This window comes from Anastrepha obliqua, chromosome 5 (assembly GCF_027943255.1).
Source record: "Anastrepha obliqua isolate idAnaObli1 chromosome 5, idAnaObli1_1.0, whole genome shotgun sequence".
Classification (NCBI taxonomy): Eukaryota; Metazoa; Arthropoda; class Insecta; order Diptera; family Tephritidae; genus Anastrepha; species Anastrepha obliqua.
This window is the reverse complement of record NC_072896.1, coordinates 120,640,440-120,659,353: the sequence shown is the minus strand read 5'-3', so window position 1 is coordinate 120,659,353 and position 18,914 is coordinate 120,640,440. Positions and strand designations below refer to the sequence as shown.

Sequence of the window (18,914 nt, the reverse complement as noted above, 5' to 3'; positions counted from 1 at the left end):
ACGCAATCCACAGTATTTTTGCGTAGAACTCTTCTAAAAAACGAACCGCTGTGAAGGATTATTAAGAAAAGAAATGAATTAAGTCACACCAAATGTAATTGGCTAAACTAAAATATTGTTATCGCTTAAACATACCTATATGTATATTTATGGAATAAATGTTTATTTTGTTACTTCTTGTATGCCGAAAATAACAAAACTTGAATAAAGCAGAATTTTTCGCATTAAACATGCAGAATTTTGAAAAAGCAGAATTTTAGAAAGCAGAATTTTAAAAAGCAGAATTTTAAAAAAGCAGAATTTGTTTGCAATTTACAGAATTTTGTCAACCAGAATTTTGTAATACAGAATAATAACACGCTCCCTAACCATAATACATTTATTAAAAAAAAAACCCAAATTTTAAAAACAATTTGTCACGCATACAAAGTTCTTTAGGTAATTCAATAAAAATTTCGTATTTTATTGTCTTTAAATGGGCATTTTAGTACTTTTTATATGCAAAGCTAGGCAACGCTGCAGTAGCGAGAGAGAGAATTGACCGCTGGAAGGAGAAGAATACCTACAATAACCGCAATCGCGGGCAATGCGACCAGATGTTAAAAAAGTAAAGCTAAATAAAACTGAGTGAATTATTGAACTAATTAAAAAAATGCACATTTTACAAAATTATAAACATTGCATTTTAATTAGAACAGGCCAGAAAAATGTCACGAAGAAAGAACTAAATAAACAAAAATAAATGCTAAACCAAGTTACAAAAATGGTAATCTGGCCATACTGGTGCTAATGGGACGTCACTCATTGTCAAATTTGCTGAGAGCAAAGTAACGGCACCACGATAGGCGCCATCTCATTATTCTTCGCACTATGCATACTGTGAAAATAATTAGTTATCTCTTTCTTGCTTTTGCTCTTTCGCATTCGCCAGCTGTCTTTTACTTACATATACATACATACATATATGCGTAAAGATATGGGTGCTTAAATTTATAAGTAATTTATTATAAAATATGAATTCAAAAACTACAGTTTTTTTGTAATTTCGTTCGCTGTTTTTGTTTTGTTTTTTTCTTGTTACTTTCCTCATATCGCCACCATTATTATTATCAATGTTATACATTTAATTTTTACTAGGCCACTATTGTGCTTGGTTGTATGGTTTTCTATTTAAAAAATCGTAATCAACGCAAAAACGCCATACAAGAGAGCACACGGATACGCGATCAGCACTTGTTGATGGTCCATTGAATAGGCCGTCACGAAGAGCTTCGATGCAGACATTGCGCACCAGAGTATCGCAACGCCAGCGACAATTAGTCCTAATGTACCCCTGAAAAAGACATAAAAAAATAAAATATATAAATAAAGAATAGAAAATTATAGCAATTTAAAAAAAGTTAAGTAGCACCACATACAGTCTGTCTAATGGAAGGTTAGGTAGTGCTAATCTATAAAAAAAAGCTTGCTTAGACTTCTAGGATTCATTGTGTTGTCAGTGCTATGCATTTGGAGTTGAAGACATTATTTTTTGTAATTCTGAATGCACGTCTTCGTGAGTTTTACCAAGCCGTTCGGCCCTTTGTCAAAAATATAAAGGGGTTTCCAATAAGAAGTGTTATTTTGATATTCAAAGAAAAATGCTATTTTGTAATATAAATGATCGGATGTTTATTTTACCGTTAATAGTGGAAAATAACATCAAGCAAATGACCAACACGACCACGCTTACAGGGCAATATCCTTTTCATGAAATTTTCCATAACCGAATTGCAAAATGGCTACCCAAGGTCATCGATAACCTCACGAATTCCATTTTTGAGGTCTTGAATCGACCCTGAGCTGTTGGCATATACCTTCTCTTTCACGTGGCCCAAAAAAAAAGTCACAAGGTGTTAAATCACAAGATCCCGGTGGCCAATTGTGATCACCTTATCGAGATATAACACGGTCCGGAAACTTTTTCCGTAAAAAATCAATGGTTTCGTTGTTTGTGTGGCACGTAGCGCCGTCTAGATCAATACCTTCCAATTCCCGTAAAAAATCGTTAATCATCTCTCGATAGCGCAATCTATTCCAAAATAACAATGGTTATTGGAAAACCCTTTCCTTCAAGGATGAAAAATATGGTATGTTGATCCTAGACACATTTGCCGAGTCAGGACAGTGACAAAGTAGGTGTTCTAAAATACCCCTAGCATTCGCTTGGTTGCATTTGCTACACGCATCGTTCTGGACTAACCCCCTTTCGGCTGCGAGATGTGTAACGGCGGTACTCAACCCTATATTTTGTAGTCTTTTCTAGAGAGTGATAAAATAAAGTTTTCAGTTTTCGTATTCCAAGTCCTTGGCACAATTTTGGCAGTTTTGTACGAGCCAGAGTGTTCCCATGTCGATTGCGTTTCCAGAGCTATTAGGAGCGTGACTGGCAAAGTTCAAACTTAGAGTTTCAATATAAAAAAATGTAAATGCTGCTAAATGGGTGTAACCATTTCACAATAAGCGTCGTTCAATTTGTTGGTTTTATGAGAAATTTAGAAAGCGAACGTGGTTTTTACAAAATGAGTTCCGCTATGAAAATCGATTTGAAGCAGTGTTCCTATGTACACACCCTAATGGTTAATAAATGTCACGTGCATCTGTTTTGCTGCATTTGACGAAGTCGAAGACGTTCATCAAAAAAAAGGGTTCAACGGTATTTTTTTCTCCTGATTACTACTTTGAGCAGCGTAAGACCTCTACTAGGCTTTTCCAACGTACGCGATTAGATGTTGTCGTCTTAGCATTGTCCCAGCTTGCTTTTATGAAAGATGGATCCTTTTCAGGTGTTTTTTGGCCGACCATGGCTTCTGCTTCTCTGAGGATCTAATCTAGAGCCATTCTTGGGATGCGGTGGGCCGGTTTTCTAAGAGCCGTTTTCTGACGTAAGATGGTTTCCTCGTTCGTTTGTCTCCAGAGTCCTTCGTTTGGCCAGAATATTATCCTCAAACATTTGTAGGTCAATCATTGAAGTTTCTTTGATGATTGGGACGTGCGCTCAATATTTTTAGTTTAATGTCTCTGGAAATTTTCGAGTTTGCCCAAAATTTCTATAAGCGCCCAAATTAAGCCCTTGCCTTGCTCCTATGTTGTTGACATCTTCCACTGCTCTGTCGTCCGCTGCTATTGTTCATAAGAGGTAGCAGAAGCTATCAACTGAAGAGGTGGCCCGCGAACTATTTGAGTGGTCGGCATTCGTCATTCATCTTTCGAGATCAAAACTCAAAACAGAGGAAGATAAAGCAAGGTGTTCCGCAGGGTGGTGTCCTTTCACCCTGCTTTTCAACTTTTACACATCGAAGCGCCCCCAACCACCAGATAATTGCGTCAGGCAATTACAGCGATGGTTTGTGTTCCAAAGTGAATGATTATCTCGCCAGACTTTCTCGCTTTTTCACAGCGAGAAATCTTCAACTTTCCCCCACTAAATCCACGGCGACCTTCCCTATCATCTAGACGAAGGAGGTCAGTCAAATTACAGTTGAAGATCGATGACACGCCAATACCGACAGTAAACAACCATAAAATTGTTGGGGTCCCCTTTGATATTTTGCTCTTCTTTTCAGCGCACATAACCGCAGTTGCCACTTTGGTTCAAAAGCGCAACTAAAAACCCTATTGGAAAAAGTACTTCCAATCTGATCACCCTCTAAAAGTCCATACAATGCAGTTTGTTATAACATTCCGGTGTATACCATTCTGGTGCGCCAACTTATGCTAATTTTTTCTAGGCCGCAAGTCACGCATGCTGCGTTCAATATTGGTTTTTAAAGCTGCAATAATTGTTGGCGTCTCTGGCATAGACCAAAAATTTTAAAAGCATGGCTCCACAAACGAAAATTCTCACATTTTTAGCGTTAATCTAACGCGAATCAGTGCCTTTGAGTGCCGCGCCTGACCATCATCAATAAGTTTACTGAATTTTCAACGCTCTAAATTGGTCAGTTTTTAAATAATCTATGCTTTTTTAACTCAACTTTAACTCAAAAAAACTCAAACCAATCCCCAGCACTAGCTTTGAAAATTTTATAAACGCGTGTGAGTAATTAAAGCGTTTCACTCTAAATTAACGCGAATGGAAAGAGAACCAACTAAAATTGAAAAGGAAAAGGCAAAAAGCGACTCTACAGAAAATTGCTACTTGAAAAAAAAGTTGGAAAAAATTCAGCGGACTTTTTCATTCGAATGAACCAACAAAATTATGAGCATTCAGAGTGTAATGCAGTGGATATAGCCAAAAGCAGTCATAGACGCCATAGACACCACTGCAACTAACCGAATGAGCTGAGACTAGAGCACTTGTGGACCATAGAAATACACTCGTGTTTTAGTTATGGCCATAAAAAAACTAACCAACCCCAGGGCCAAAGCAAATGTGTTGGCGTGAACCTTTGCTGTTGGTTTGGCTATCCGAGTATTCGAGTTAGTGTCGGTGTTGGTGCTGGCGATTGCCTTTGCGTTGAAAAGTTCCTGGAGTAAATAAAATTACAAAACCGTAAAAATTGCAAAAACGAAAAAAAAACAAAAAAGCACACAAAAAATGGTGCGAAAAAATCGCAGAATTACAAGTGTGCCCGGGTAATAGACAGAGCAGAACCTCTTGCGTGGGAGGAGAACGTATGGCTAAATTACGCAGCACATAGTGCGCACGCCAGATCTCTTGGATATGCTGTATTTTATTGACTTTACACCAGAGGCACATTCTAGCTGGCAACAACAAAACAAACTCGCTAGCTGGCCATCAAATCGAAAAGTTCGTTCGAGTAAGCCAATAGAAAACGAAAAAAAAAAAATGGCATGTCGTACCTTTCAAATAGAAAAAATAGTCACTGTAGCCAATATGGATGGACAGACAGAATTGCGCGGAATTGGAACGCTTGTGTTGTATCAATTAAACGCGTCTGTTGAAATTTAGAAGCACCGAGACAATCTGGCGCCCAATGGTATATCGTGAACAGCCAGCACCATTAGAAAAAATTGATTGGAGAAATTGCCAACGGAAAATTGCAAGGGCGCACATTTGTAAATGAAGAGCCAATAAGCTGGTATTTTAATTTTAGACATCTGTTTTTTTTTGTTTGTTTTCTGCTATTTTAACGCTTTTCTGATATTTCAGATTTTAAATATATTGGTATGTTCGGAAAGTATCAGGTCAGTCCATAAGTTCGTGCGTATTTTACCCATAATTTTACTTTTGTACGATTTTTGCCTACAAAAAATTATTCGCAGAATATAACGGAACTATTTATTTTTTCTTTGATATATTGTGCATTCAACAAGTGATTTTAATCGCGGATAGAAGCAGGGGAATAGAAAAATAAAATGAAATCTTCGAACGCGTATAAGAGGCATATTTTGTATTTTTTTTATAAAAGTGGTAAAAATGCAACAACTGCTCCTGCAGAAATAAACACTGTTCACGGAGAGCATACCGTGAGTGTAAGGACTGCACAAAAGTGGTTTTCGAAATTCCGAAGTGGTAACTGCGACGTGGAGGATGCCCCGCGCGCTGGCCTTCCTGAAGCCTCTAACTCCGACGCCTTGCTCGAACTCGTGGAAGCTGAGCCAAATTCGACAGTCGATATGATAGATCAGAGGTTAAATTCATAGCATGGAACAGTTCACAGGCACCTGGTTCAGTTGGGAAAGGTTTCAAAGCTGGGAAAATGGGTTCTGCATAGACTTTCCATCGCCAACCTTCAGCAGAGAGTAAATGTGTGTTCTCAGCTGCTGCAACGGCTTGAAAATTAAAGTTTTTTGAACCGTATCGTTACTGTTGATGAAAAATGGGTCCTTTACAATAATCCTCTTCGCAAACGCCAATGGTTAGATAAAGATGAAACACCAGAACCTACCCCTAGAGATGCCCTTCACCCCAAGAAGATTCTCCTGTCTATTTGGTGGGATATGACCGGTATTGTTTATTATGAGCTTCTGGAACCAAACCAGACGATAACTGCTGATTATTATTCCCATCAGCTATCAAACCTGAATGAGGCACTTAACAAAAATCCGACCGTCTTTAGTGAATAGACGCAAAGTTTGGTTTCACTACGACAACGCAAGGCCTCATACCGCAAGGCAAACAAGCTGATCGAGCTCGGACCTGATATATCTTTTATATTTACTTCATGAATAATTGCGGTTCCTTTTTTCTGACACAGACTGTATGTGGATATAAACTTTTCATACCAAAAGCAGGAGTAAATAGTTACATTTGACGATATGGCCGTGCTCTGCCCGCCGTTCCTGTGTTAATGATATCGGAGAGATATCTGCTGAAAGCCAAGACTTTTTCCAGACATGTCAGAAACCATCTCCTCCAATAGATTGACTAGTTCCAGAAATACATGCGATAGCTGTTACACCCGAGGGAAAATATCGAATGGAATTTATCGCGAGACTCAAGGGTGGTAGATTGTAAGGTAGGGCCTTCCGAAGCAAAACTGTGAGAGTAACTTTCGCTGCCACATCAAAGAGGACTCGGTAGCAGAATTGCCGGATCCTACTGACAATTAAGTGCACGGCTTGGAAACCAAATGTGCCTTCCTACATGGCGGCAAAGAACTGGCATATAGCGAAATGTCACGCTACATCGAATACAACGCTACATGTTTGTGAAAATTCAGTGAATGGCTTTTAAAAAAAAAAAACTAACAAAGACAAAGCGCCGCGTGTTAAATTGTGAAAGCACAAATGAACATAAAGCATCCAAATGGAGCTTTTAGATGTTTTATGAATGACGCGGCAAGAAAATGCGTGTATATATAATTTCTTGTATTTGATAGTTTATATTGCTTTCGCCTACTCTTCCTCGGAGCCTGACGTCACGGCGAATTCAGAAGGCGCAATATCTTATTCTATCACTTTTGTCATTTCACACGCATCCTTCAGAGCTCTTCCAATCAGTTGTTGTTTAGACAGCAATCAAGTAGCATGAGCAGTGGCTGTGTTAATTTTGTCACCAAAACAACACCAATTCTGTCGTAAATAAACCGCTGTCACATCCCATTTACGTCAGCACAACAGCTGATTTTTGCAAAGTCGTTGAGAGTCAATTAACACTCTGATGTTGGCCACACCTTCTGAATTGCCTCTTCCACATAAGGCAAGTTTTATTCAATTTTTAGTTGAATGCAACAGTTGAAGGGTGTCAACGACGTCTCAATAAATTGTTTTCAACAAAGTTGGTCGCCAGCCAAGTTTGAGCCATTAAACTTTTTCTTCGAGCAGCCCTGAGTTTGTTTACAATTTGTACTGTCTGTGCGCTCATTTTGAAAGTGAAATTCGTGAAAGTGGATTCGCTTGCGGCTGTATTTATATATCACCATGCGACAGTGAAAGTTATCTAGGAAAAATATAATATATGCATGAGACTCTAGATTTTATACAATAATGTTGCATGCTCAGTTTCTCATTTTCACCTTAATTTAAGGCATGCAAGATATCTTTTCATCATAGAATGCCGTTCTCGAAGACCATATATCACCCACCCGTTCCCTCAACAGTCAGTTCTATGTTGCCGGAACGACCCGCATTTACGCCCGGCCATGGGACTGTTACTCCAGTAGCGGGCACATGTTTGGGGAATGTTTATGCTCCTACAACAACAACAGCAACCAACTATCACCCTCTTTTCGGCTTTTCTTACAACGATGATTTTGAAAATTAGCGCTTTGCAGCAAAGCTCAAGTCACAAGGCAGCCGGTTCTTCGTTACCGGAATGACTCGCGTTTTTCCCGACCAAGGGCTGCCGCCCCAGTAAACTAGCCCTGTCTAGTGTATCGTATCAACATCCAATGGCATTTCTTTTCGGATTTATTTTCAGTCAAGAACTCTCACTTCAGCTGCATTAAAGAAATCTCTGGAAACGTTTTACGTTTATACAACAACAACATCAGCGGATCTATGCGTGATGGTACAACTATGGGCAGTCATCTCCTCTTAACCCAGAATATTTCACAATTCAGTCTCTGCGAAAATGAATTAAAGCTGCGCTCTAAATTGAAAATATTTGCTGTGATTTTAGTGATGGTGTAAAATATAAAATTTCTCCACCCACTATAGTGTGTACATATATATGGAAGCGACTGTATGCATACAATCAAAAGCTTTTATGTATACGCATATTCGCAAATATTCTTATGACATAAAATTTTTCAATTAACGGCGGAAGTTGATGAAGAAGTATTGCATTTTCTGTTTGCGCCGTTCCGAACAAATTGTATGCCATATTTGTATTATTTGTTCTTGTTCTTGTTTTAGTTTATTTTTATTTTTGCATTGTTTTGCCGACCATCAGCAATCAGCATTGGTAAACAAATGGAACTGTGTATGAATACGAAAAAAGGGCTGCAACAATAACAATTACAATACAATGGAGAAAAGTGCGCTGATGAAAGCGATGAAAATTATAAAAAACTATTGCATTGTATTGCAACACAGCGGCGAACTGAAGCACGGACTATTGCAACTCCTATAAATGCTTGTATGTACGTATGTATGTATAGCTTTTACATACATACCTGTATGTAGCACTATATGAATATATGCGTGTGTGTGTATGTATACTCACTGTATGGTGATTAAAACGTTAATACCGGACAACACCACCATGGGTAGCAAACAATAGCCGAGTACCGAGACCACAGCACCGAAGGTTACTTGCGCTTGTGTTGCCATCAGCGACAGCAGACAATAGAAGGCGATGCAGCCCATCACGCCGATGCCATAAATGTACGAGAATGTTACTTTGCCACTCTGAAAATGGCGGTATCAGCCAAGCCAACATAACCGGCGCGCACACCGTTATCGTTACACCCCCCCCATGCATTCACCGCAATGATAGACAGCGTCAGGCAATACGAAACAGGAGATTGGTTTTGTTGGTTGTCGTCGGACGATGATGAGTAGGCAAACAGTCAGAGCAGAGGTGGCAAAGAATAGTTCGTTATTCGGCGGTTCGTTTGGTTAGTTGGTTTTTGCAGGTGTGGTAGATAGCATCATAATTATTGTTGTTGTGGTCCATTCGTTCATTCATTTATGCGTTGTTGTGGTTGTAGAGCGTCGAGAGCATCATGTTGCCACCGGAAAAAAAGAGCATTGAAAAGTTTTTCAATTAAAAATTTCATGCAAATATTTAAATGTTTGCACTTGTAATATTATTGCGTTTGCTTTATTTTTGTTCAATGTTTGTAGTTATTATTCCAGCGGCAGTGGCTCACGTGCGCAGTAGCAAGTAAGAGATTATTGTAATTATAGCGCTTGCAAACAAGCCATGCCCATACATACATAGATACATATGGTACAGAGGAGTGCATACCAGTAGAAGGAATCCACCTAGAGCCAAACAAAAGACCAATGGACCGGCCATGTCAGTGTCCTGGAGAATGGATTGATCCGTGGCGCGCATAGGATTTAGCACAGCCAGTGTCTGGAAAGAGAAGGCAAAGTATTTGTGAGTAATTGGCGAATGAAGGGAAAATATCAAATTGAGTAAAATATAGGCAAGAGCATAATAGGCCGCTTATGCTAAATGATAAACTTTCGTTTTAAGGCACGTTTTAGCGGCCAAAAATAGGTACCTTTTCTGAAAGTCTTCAATTTTTTATTACCTGATCAGATTTCTTGCGTTTGAGGTTTGTCTCATTATTAGAGCTGATACTATGTATTTCATTTTTCAATTCAATTAATTTCACTTTTCATTTTCAATTTTTTTATTTCTATTTTTAGTTTTTTTATATGTTTTTATTTTTTCTATATTTTTTTATATTTTCAAATTTTTTTAAATATTTTTATATATTTTTTATATTTTTTATATTTTTATATTTTTTTATACATTTTTTTATTTTGTATTTTTTAAATTTTTTTATTTTTTTTTATATTTTTTACTTTTTTTATTTTTTAGATTTTTTTTTATTTATTACAATATATTATTATATTTTTATATTTTTTTATTCTTTTATATTTTTTATATTTTTTTATATTTTTGTACAATATATTTTTATATTTTTGTACAATATATTTTTATATTTTTTTATATTTTTAAAATTTGTATACATATTTAAGATTTTATATTTATATTTATATTTTTATTTATATTTGTATATTTTTTTTAATATTTTTTTATATTTTTTATATATTTTTATTTTTTTTTTTTTGTTTTTTTTTATATTTTTTATATTTTTTTATTTTTTTTATTGCACTATGTATTTATTGAATTTGACTATTTAAGGCACTGCATGCATTCAAAAACTGTCCTAAGTTGAGAAGCGAAGGGCAAAACCTTCGCACTGTAGCCAAAATTTTACCGCATATGAGCCCATATATGGTACACCTAAGTCTCTTTTTACACGATAGATATGTTCCCAAAAAATTCGTGTAACAAGAGAATTAAGTGAAAACAATATTAAAAAAATTCTTTTTAAAGTTCACTTAAGAATTTATTTCATGCTTACACATTTTAATTCATTATTATAAGAAATAAATTATTAAATGGCGAGAACAAAATCTAGGAGTCTCAGAGACTTTTCCTGAGATTAATTTAAATGCTTCGTACTTACGTCGAGAAATCTCACTCTATTTGCTCTATGAGATTCAAGAAAAATTAATAAAAATTAAATTCGTATAAAAAGAAAATTATTTGCATTGCAGTTTTGATTCAATTTAATTTCCAATTTAAAAAATTAATCCATGATATATATATTTAGAAATAATAAAACACACAAAACTTGCCTATGACATTTTAAGACATTTCGAAATAACCTCACTTTTGTGCAAGTTCAAGTGATTCATTCTTAAAAAACGAGTACAACGTAAGTACTTTTTGAAGAAACATTTTTTTTTTTCATATGTTCATCTTTCTCGTCGGATAATAATTTTTCCGCTTTCCAACTCTTTTTTATAATTTACAACTACAATAGATTCTATGCATGGTTCTGTAAAATATATATATTAAACTTTTTCATTATTTTTTTATATTTTTTTATAAATTTTCGTTTAATTTTTTCATAATTTTTGAAATATATTTTATATTTATACAAACAACAATTTTTTTCAACACTTTATTAATTCGTGCAGCGCGCTGAGACTTAGAAATATAGGAATCTGGACAACAAAGGTCGTACGGTCACAGCAAGATCTTCCTACAGGGACCCTCGCTGCTCAAAAACAGATCAGACTACACAGTCGCCGACCTTAACTTCAAGAAAGACTTTACGGTACGTTTTCCACCGAGAGCCGAATGGGGCAAAGGGAAGGTGATTGGAAGATACGATATCGAAATCTATACCGATGGTTCTAAGATGAACTGTGGTGTGGGAGCTGACTTCCATTCGGGGCCACTCAACCTATCTCAGTCAATTTGACTTCCTGACTATGCCAGCGCGTTCCAGGCAGAACAATTAGCGATCAGAGAAGCATTTAAATCACTAAACCTCTACAAGGCAGTTGGTGCAAGAGTAGCTATCTTCTCAGACAGTCAAGCAGCTGTTAAGGCCTCAGACTCCAACTCCATTTCATCTAAACTAGTCTTACAGTGTAGAGAGAAACTATAATTGCTTAGTCATTGGCTTGAAATTACTCTGACATGGGTTCCCGGTCATGGGAACATACGGGGTAATGAGATAGCGGATGAGCTAGCAAGAAAAGGTTCGGCACTAGACATAGCAGAGGCGGTGGCAGTCGCTCACTCCACTCAACACAATAAAAGCATCCATTGCTTCACAATATCATACTTTAGCCGAAAGAAGATGGAAGCTACTAACTACATGTATTACAACAAAAAACACATGGCCATCATACAAAATCCAAAGGACGAATGACCTGCTAGGATGTTCTCGGCCAAACATCTCACGCATCACTGCAACCCTTGCAGGGCATTGGAAGGTAAGGGATCATGCAGCCAGACTCAACCTCCCCTTCAATCCCATCTGCAGAAGCTGTCAAGCGGAAGGGGTGAAGAAAGTCTTTTCCACTACTTATGCGAATGTCCAGGGCTAGCTAGGGCACGATTTCGCTCTTTCGGTAAGCCTTTCTTTCAGTAAAATAGTGAGATCTCAGACATCGAGATAAAGAATTTGCTGCTATACTTAGACCTCACTAAACGGATCTGGCTTAGAAGCAAACAAAAAACAAAAAAAGGACATCATCACGCGAGGACAGTGGTAGTAAAACGATGCTGGTCACTTATTAGGATTAGGATTAAAATTAGGATTATTTCAGTGGAAATACTCAACCACTTCAATAACAACAACAATTCGTGCAAAGGGTTAAGAAAACTACAGGGCCATATAACATAGCGTTTGCTTTTTGAACCACCTATTTTTTTGAGAATGGTAACACAAATGACATGTCAAATCTGTTCTTAATTTATTTAAAGGTTTGACATTTACGAAATGGGACGCTATACGCTTGGACAAAATTGGGAAATATTGAAAACCTATTTCCAAAGTGGTGAGTCTTCTTCTTCTTCCGCGGTTACAGTAAATGGCGAGCGTTACCGTGACATGCTCAACGAGTTTTTGTTTCCAAAAATTGAAGAGGGTGACATGGACGACATTTGGTTTCAACAGGACGGTGCAACTTGTCACACTGCCAAAGTTACACTCGAACTTTTGGCTACCGTTTTTGAATTCCGATATCAATTGGCCGCCTCGGAGCTGTGATTTAAGCCCGTTGGACTATTTTTTATGGGGAGCCGTTAAGAACAAATGCTATGCAAACCATCCGGAGACAATTGATGCTTTAAAACACGAAATCGAAGTTGCCATTCATGAAATTGGAGCCCAAACAATCGAAAATGTGCTTAAAAATTGGGATGATCGAATGGCCTACTGTAAAGGCAGTCGTAGCAGTCATTTGAACGATATTATTTTTCATTCATAAATGGCAATGTTCAATCTTCAAAATAAAAAAAAAGTTTGAAAAAATATTGATTAGTTTTTTTTATAGCCAATTCAAAAACCAAATTTTACATGGCCCACCCTATAGTAGCGCGCGTGGTCGACAATTCGACCATTAGCGGTTCCATTGTATAGTAATTAGTTGTTTTTGATCATTTTCTGTTTTATCTTTATTATTTTTGTTATCAAGATATTCACCTTCATTTTTATCTATAAATTATTCATCTTTGTCTTTATCTCTATGTATTTTTATTTCGTTCTTTGCCCTTGTCCTTTATCATTTCCTTAGTAATAACCTTCCATTAGTAATAACCTTAAAAAGACAGCTGTTAAAATTTCATGATATTCAATTCATTATTTCGTGAGTTATTTTGCTAAGAGTGAAGCCACTATTGTTATTTTCAAGACAATGGATCAAAAAGTGGGTCAAAGTTCTTGTTTTAATTTTACACTGCTTCTTGATGGGAAAATTACCGTTTAAGTAAGGCAATATGTTGAAAAATGTCAACAGACACAACAATAAAACGATGGTTTCCTGACCTCAAACCTGGTCGTAGAAACACCGATGATGCACAACGCGTAACACCAAAAAAATCCACAAAGTCGTGAGTTAGGTGACATTTTAAAGATATAAAAAAAAACGCATTGGCGTTGCATTGCATGGACATTTCACTATGAGAAAGCTCTGTTCAAAGTGGGTGCCGCGTTTGCTCACTGTTGATCAAAAACAAGAACGCGTTGATGATGACAAAACTACATGAATTGAAGTTCGAATTGCTCTCACATTCACCGTACTCGCCAGATTTGACTCCCAGCGACTACTGGTTGTTCGCAGACCTAAAAAATGCTCGCCGATAAGAAATTTCGCTTGAATGAGAGATTATCGTAGGAACGGACGCATATTTTCAGGCCCTCATTGAGATAAATCGTTCTGCAAAAAAGGTACTTATTGAAATATTAAAACGGCGCACACTGGGGATTTTTGTACAGAGATGCAGAAAAAAGTATACATCCCAAAAAATATTAACATTTTTACTACTAACGAAGTTGTATATATTTGTGTATGAAAAGAACATGTTTAAAAACTATTTTTTAAAGAAATTTAAAAAAAAATTGTTTTTTAAAATTCATAAATTTTTTTTTTTTTATTAATATAAGCCAGCAAATATTTACGCGCAGGATACATGTAAGTTCATAATTCTGAATTACCCTCAAAATGTCAAAACGAAATTAAAAGTGTTTCGTTATCATTATGCACACACTAGAAAGCGTTTAGTTATTATCATTGCCAAAAAAAATAATCAGTGGCGCCTGGAATTGATTAAAACTGAAAGAGACGCTATTAAGAAACACTAGTTTCTAACCGTAGGTAAATGTATTATAGCTCAACTTGCAGATCCAAGAATATGAAGGAATATGATTTTTTTTTTTCGTAAAATTAATTATAAATAGATAATCAAATGCTTCACAGCCTTTGTTCTTCCGGCTAAAATATATAAAAATATCGTACCCTAAATGAAAAATAAAAAATTGGAAGTCGGCTCAAGCAAAAGGAAAAAAACCACCTTGGGCTTTGAAGTTTTTTCTTAGTCAGTTCAATACTATAAAAAAATTATACTTTTGACATATCTATAAAAAAAAACTGTAAGTCGGAGTTTAGTAATTCTTTTTGATTTTATTGTTGGTTCTATTCTGGAATTTAGAAATACCATTAAACATTGCGTAGGTGGTATGTTGCAAATTTGACTTTTTTCCGCTAAATCCCCAGTGTGCGGCGCTGGAATGATTTCGTTTTTCTTGATGGAAATTACGTTGATGAATAAAGCTAATTTTGAATAAAAAAACGTGTTTTCTTTGTTAAGCCCGAGACTTTTCAGCCCACGTATTATATGCAGCGCCGCCGTAGCCGAATCGGTTGGTGCGTGACCACCATTTGGAATTCATAGGTACAAATCACGGCCGCACAAAATCGCTGCTGAATCTTAGGAGACAGGATATGAGAAATACGATAGGGATACTAACAGGGCATTGTCTAATTGGAAGACATGCAAGACTGGTGGTACCACATAGTTACTTTTGCGGCAGCTTTCAAGATATTGAAAAAGAGGAAGCCGTGAAACACCTCCTGTCTGTGTGCATGCATTGCTCTATACAGAAAAAGGCTTTCCATGCTCGGATTCGCCTTTATTAACAGCATTGAAGAGGTCTCACAAATTGCTGATTGATTGCTAAAATTAACAAAATTTATTAAATCCACAGGTTGATTCAGAGAAGATTCAGGAGTATAAAGGACGAGCTCCAGTGGTATTACAATAGAATTATTTAGGCCTGAGTGTGTCGGATGACAGCCACTCAACCTAACTTAAGTACGAATCCGAATTATTGGAATTATTTATCTAAGTATTTTTTGAAAAGACCTCACTGGTTCTTACTTATTCACAAACTAGTAGCAGATTCGAATGTTTGAATATTGTCTACAGATGCTGCAGTGTCATAAAAAAAATAAGTTTTGTGGAAAATTTAGATTTCCGAACTAAAGAATTGTGAGCGTCCATGGTAACTTAAGGAGACACATATATACCTTGTGTTGGACTAAAAAATTAAAAAAATTTTTATGACATATTCTAAAAGTACATCATCTTAAAAATATAAATTCAAAAAATCATAAAGATTGGAGCTCTAGAACAAAAGTTACAAATCGTGGAAGCGCGCAAATTATCCATAAATGAAGTGCACGCAAAACTTTAGACGCGATTATCTCGAAGTCGTGTTTTTTGAAAATTACCGTCGCGGTGATCATTATTTATCGAAAACTATTTGGCCGATTTGCATAAACTTTTTTTTTAATTATTCGAAGTTACAACCTCGTGAATCTGAACGGTTCGCTTTTTATAAATATTTGCATAGTTCGCTGGAATTACAATAATTTTTTTTTTTTAATTTTTCAACCCCTCAAAAATCGTTTTTTTGGGTAAATAGATTCATTCAGATTAACTAAAACCATTCAGAGTAACTAAAAAACATTTTTCTACAATAATTATTTAATTTTTTTGATTTCAGTTGAGCTCCTCATGCGCTACCGTGATCACTGCAAGCCTCTTTTAAAAAACGGCGTTTCGGGGGAGGGGCGATATCAACAATAAATAATAACATTTTTCAAAATAAAAAAACCAAAATGTATTCTTCGAGAGTTACCCTTCAGTATGATATATGACTCACTTGAATAAAAGTTCTAAAACATATTTTAAAAAAATTATGAAATCGTCCATTTTTTCGGGCTCACAAGGTATTAAGCACGTGGGCGCTAATAGGGGTATCAGATATGGGTCTGTTTTTCGTGGTATCGCCCAATATATATCGAACTACCGGCATTATGAACAAATTCCAATAGAAGGTCATGGTAATGGTAATGGTTGTACTCGTTAGGCTAAGATTAACCTTTATGTACTGCGACCAAATTTATCTATTGTGCGCTCCCAAGTGTTCAATTTTAATTATTTAGTATTGCAAGGAATCGAACCAGCTTCATTTGTAAGTCTTCATCCTCTAGTACGATCGCAGGATTCTGTGTTTCCCGTGACCTAATGCTTCACAGTTGGTGATTAAGTGTTCCATGGACTCCTCTTCATCACAACAGTACTTGCATAAACTAGTGCTAGATAGTCTAGTTGCATTCAAATGTATATTGCAGGCAAAGTGGCCTATAAGTGCTTCACAGAGTATTCTTAGGCCCTATTTATCAAGAGTTAGAGTAGAGGGTTCGGCCGCCGTAGGAATTGAAACCAAACCAAAATAAATAAAAACATTTTTCTCATATCGGCCGCCCCTCGGCAGGCAATGCCAAACTTCCGAGTGTATTTCTGCCATAAAAAAGCTCCTCATAAAAATATCTGCCATTCGGAGCCGGCTTGAAACTGTAGGTCCCTCCATTTGTGGAACAACATCAAGACGCACACCACAAATAGGAGGAGGAGCTCGGCCAAACACCCAAAAAGGGTGTACGCGTCAATTATATATATTATATAATATATATAGAGTAGATTTTGCTCTCTTGGTATTAAAGCTCACGAACTTTTTGGAGTTATTAATGCCGTTTGAGCCGTTCCAGTATTCCTTCGTTTTTATTTAGGTTCATTTTTTGGTTCCCTGTTTTAGGTTGTTTTTGTTGAAGCCAATAAATGGTCCTTCCACCCCTTTTTTGTCAAAAAAGGCTTCTCGATTCCTTCGTGTCCCTCATGTCTTGGTACCCAAATCAGGGAAACCTGATTAAGAATCGCAACTTTCTGAGTGCAACGTTGCACTCTATAAGGACTTTTGAATTGAACGTATTTTAATTTTTTTACTTTTTAGAACCCTCTTTCGGATACGATTGTCACTGTTTCCATTATGGCGAAAAACTCCGCATGGAAAATTGTAGTATCTGTACTCAGCGTTAAAGATCTGTGTGCTCTAGGCCCCACTATTCCTGCGCCTGCCCCCGAGCGTTGTGGGTCCATCTGTATACCATTTTAGTGAGTCATCATGTAGCCATGTTGAGTTAGTGTTCCACTCTTCCCGAGACGGAAAGATAACCATGTATTTCTTAGTAAAATTGAGTACGGGTTCCGTGTGGTCATTCGCCTGGGTCATGCATGCTGCTTGTTCAACCCTCTTTAGGATATTTAATTGACCAGTAAGACCAGTTAAACCAGGAGTTAAATTTTTGTTTCATATGAAAGGAGAGTGCTTGCATAACAGTTTTCTCTTGTATTGCTAAGTGTGGGGATAGTAGATTTAAAAAGGCTTTCATCGCAGGCCTCATCCAAGGACATATCGCGTAAAGTATGATACTACATATCTTGCCGTTAGGATTTTAATTCCATCAAGATCACGATCATGTCCATGAATTGAAATCAGACACACTGGAGCAGCATAGAAACTCTGTAGAAGAATTGTCAATGTTCTACACACTTACTGATTTTTTGTATGTCACAAAGGGAAAATTTTGTAATTTGATTTAATGTGAACTTACTTTCAATAAGATTTCATTTCACTTCGATTGGAAACAAAAAAAAATGTATCATCGAATTCACAACCACTAATTCCCAAACTTTCGATACTTAAAAATACTGGCACCACGGGACTAGCATCCCTAGCATTTGCGAGCTTTTGCACCTCACACCGTAAAATATAGAAACTCTAGCAGAGCACAACGGACCATTAAAATATTCCATCCATTTACTGCCACTATGGATGTTAAAAATTATGTTTATTTGCGTGAAAGAGAAAAAAAATTTCATGCAGCGTAGCGTTTTAAAATTTTAATATTTTTTCGTTTCTAATTTGCATATAACAACGGACTTTATGAAATGTTTTCCGACACTGTGTATTGTCGGTGTATTCGTGCTAAATGTATATGTATATGTATGTGTGTATGTATATTATATGTATGAATGAATGTGTAATAAAATAAAGTGCAAACAATTAGTCTCATGAATATTTGAATAAATCATAAGCAAAACATTTAAAACTTCAAAATTAAAATTTTGGCAGTGAAGTTAATTTGGTTCAAGTGATTTGGCGTGCTCCAAAGTTTTTGGCCCCCGAATTGCATGAAGCTCATAAAACTTATTCGAATACAGTAAGAGATGCCATCTCATTCGCAGTAAAATAATTGAAATTAGCAGAGCTGTAAAACTCAATGGCAAGTGTCGTATGAAACAAATGTATTAAATTTTATAAATCAAGGAAAAATTAGAGGCGCAGTAACTTAATATTGGCCAATTAGCCAATAATGACGCACGATCCCACTACCATTGCGACGGTAGCTCGGGCGAGAATAATGACGAATATCGGATGAAAAATGCATCAGGCAAGACAGGTTCTGGCTGAAGTGGTGAGATATATTCTGCGCTATGGCACGACAATCTGCGGCATGTGCACGAAGCATTACGAGAACGATGAAGCTCAACCAAACCCAAAGTGATCAGTGAG

The 18,914-nt window shown here is 36.6% G+C and overlaps 1 protein-coding gene across 2 annotated transcripts in view; it reads right to left on the bottom strand.

Annotated features, from left to right (window-relative positions):
* Positions 1 to 900: 900 nt before the first annotated feature.
* Positions 901 to 18,914, bottom strand: part of LOC129248590 (protein YIPF5) — a 30,294-nt gene continuing 12,280 nt past the window's right edge. For both annotated transcript variants that reach the window (XM_054888206.1, XM_054888204.1), the window contains exons 5-7: positions 9,362 to 9,472; positions 8,615 to 8,799; positions 901 to 1,333 (exon numbers count right to left, since the gene is read on the bottom strand). In XM_054888206.1, coding sequence (XP_054744181.1) covers positions 1,171 to 1,333; positions 8,615 to 8,799; positions 9,362 to 9,472 — 459 coding nt within the window. In that variant the 3' untranslated portion in view covers positions 901 to 1,170. The remainder of the gene's footprint in view (positions 1,334 to 8,614; positions 8,800 to 9,361; positions 9,473 to 18,914) is intronic.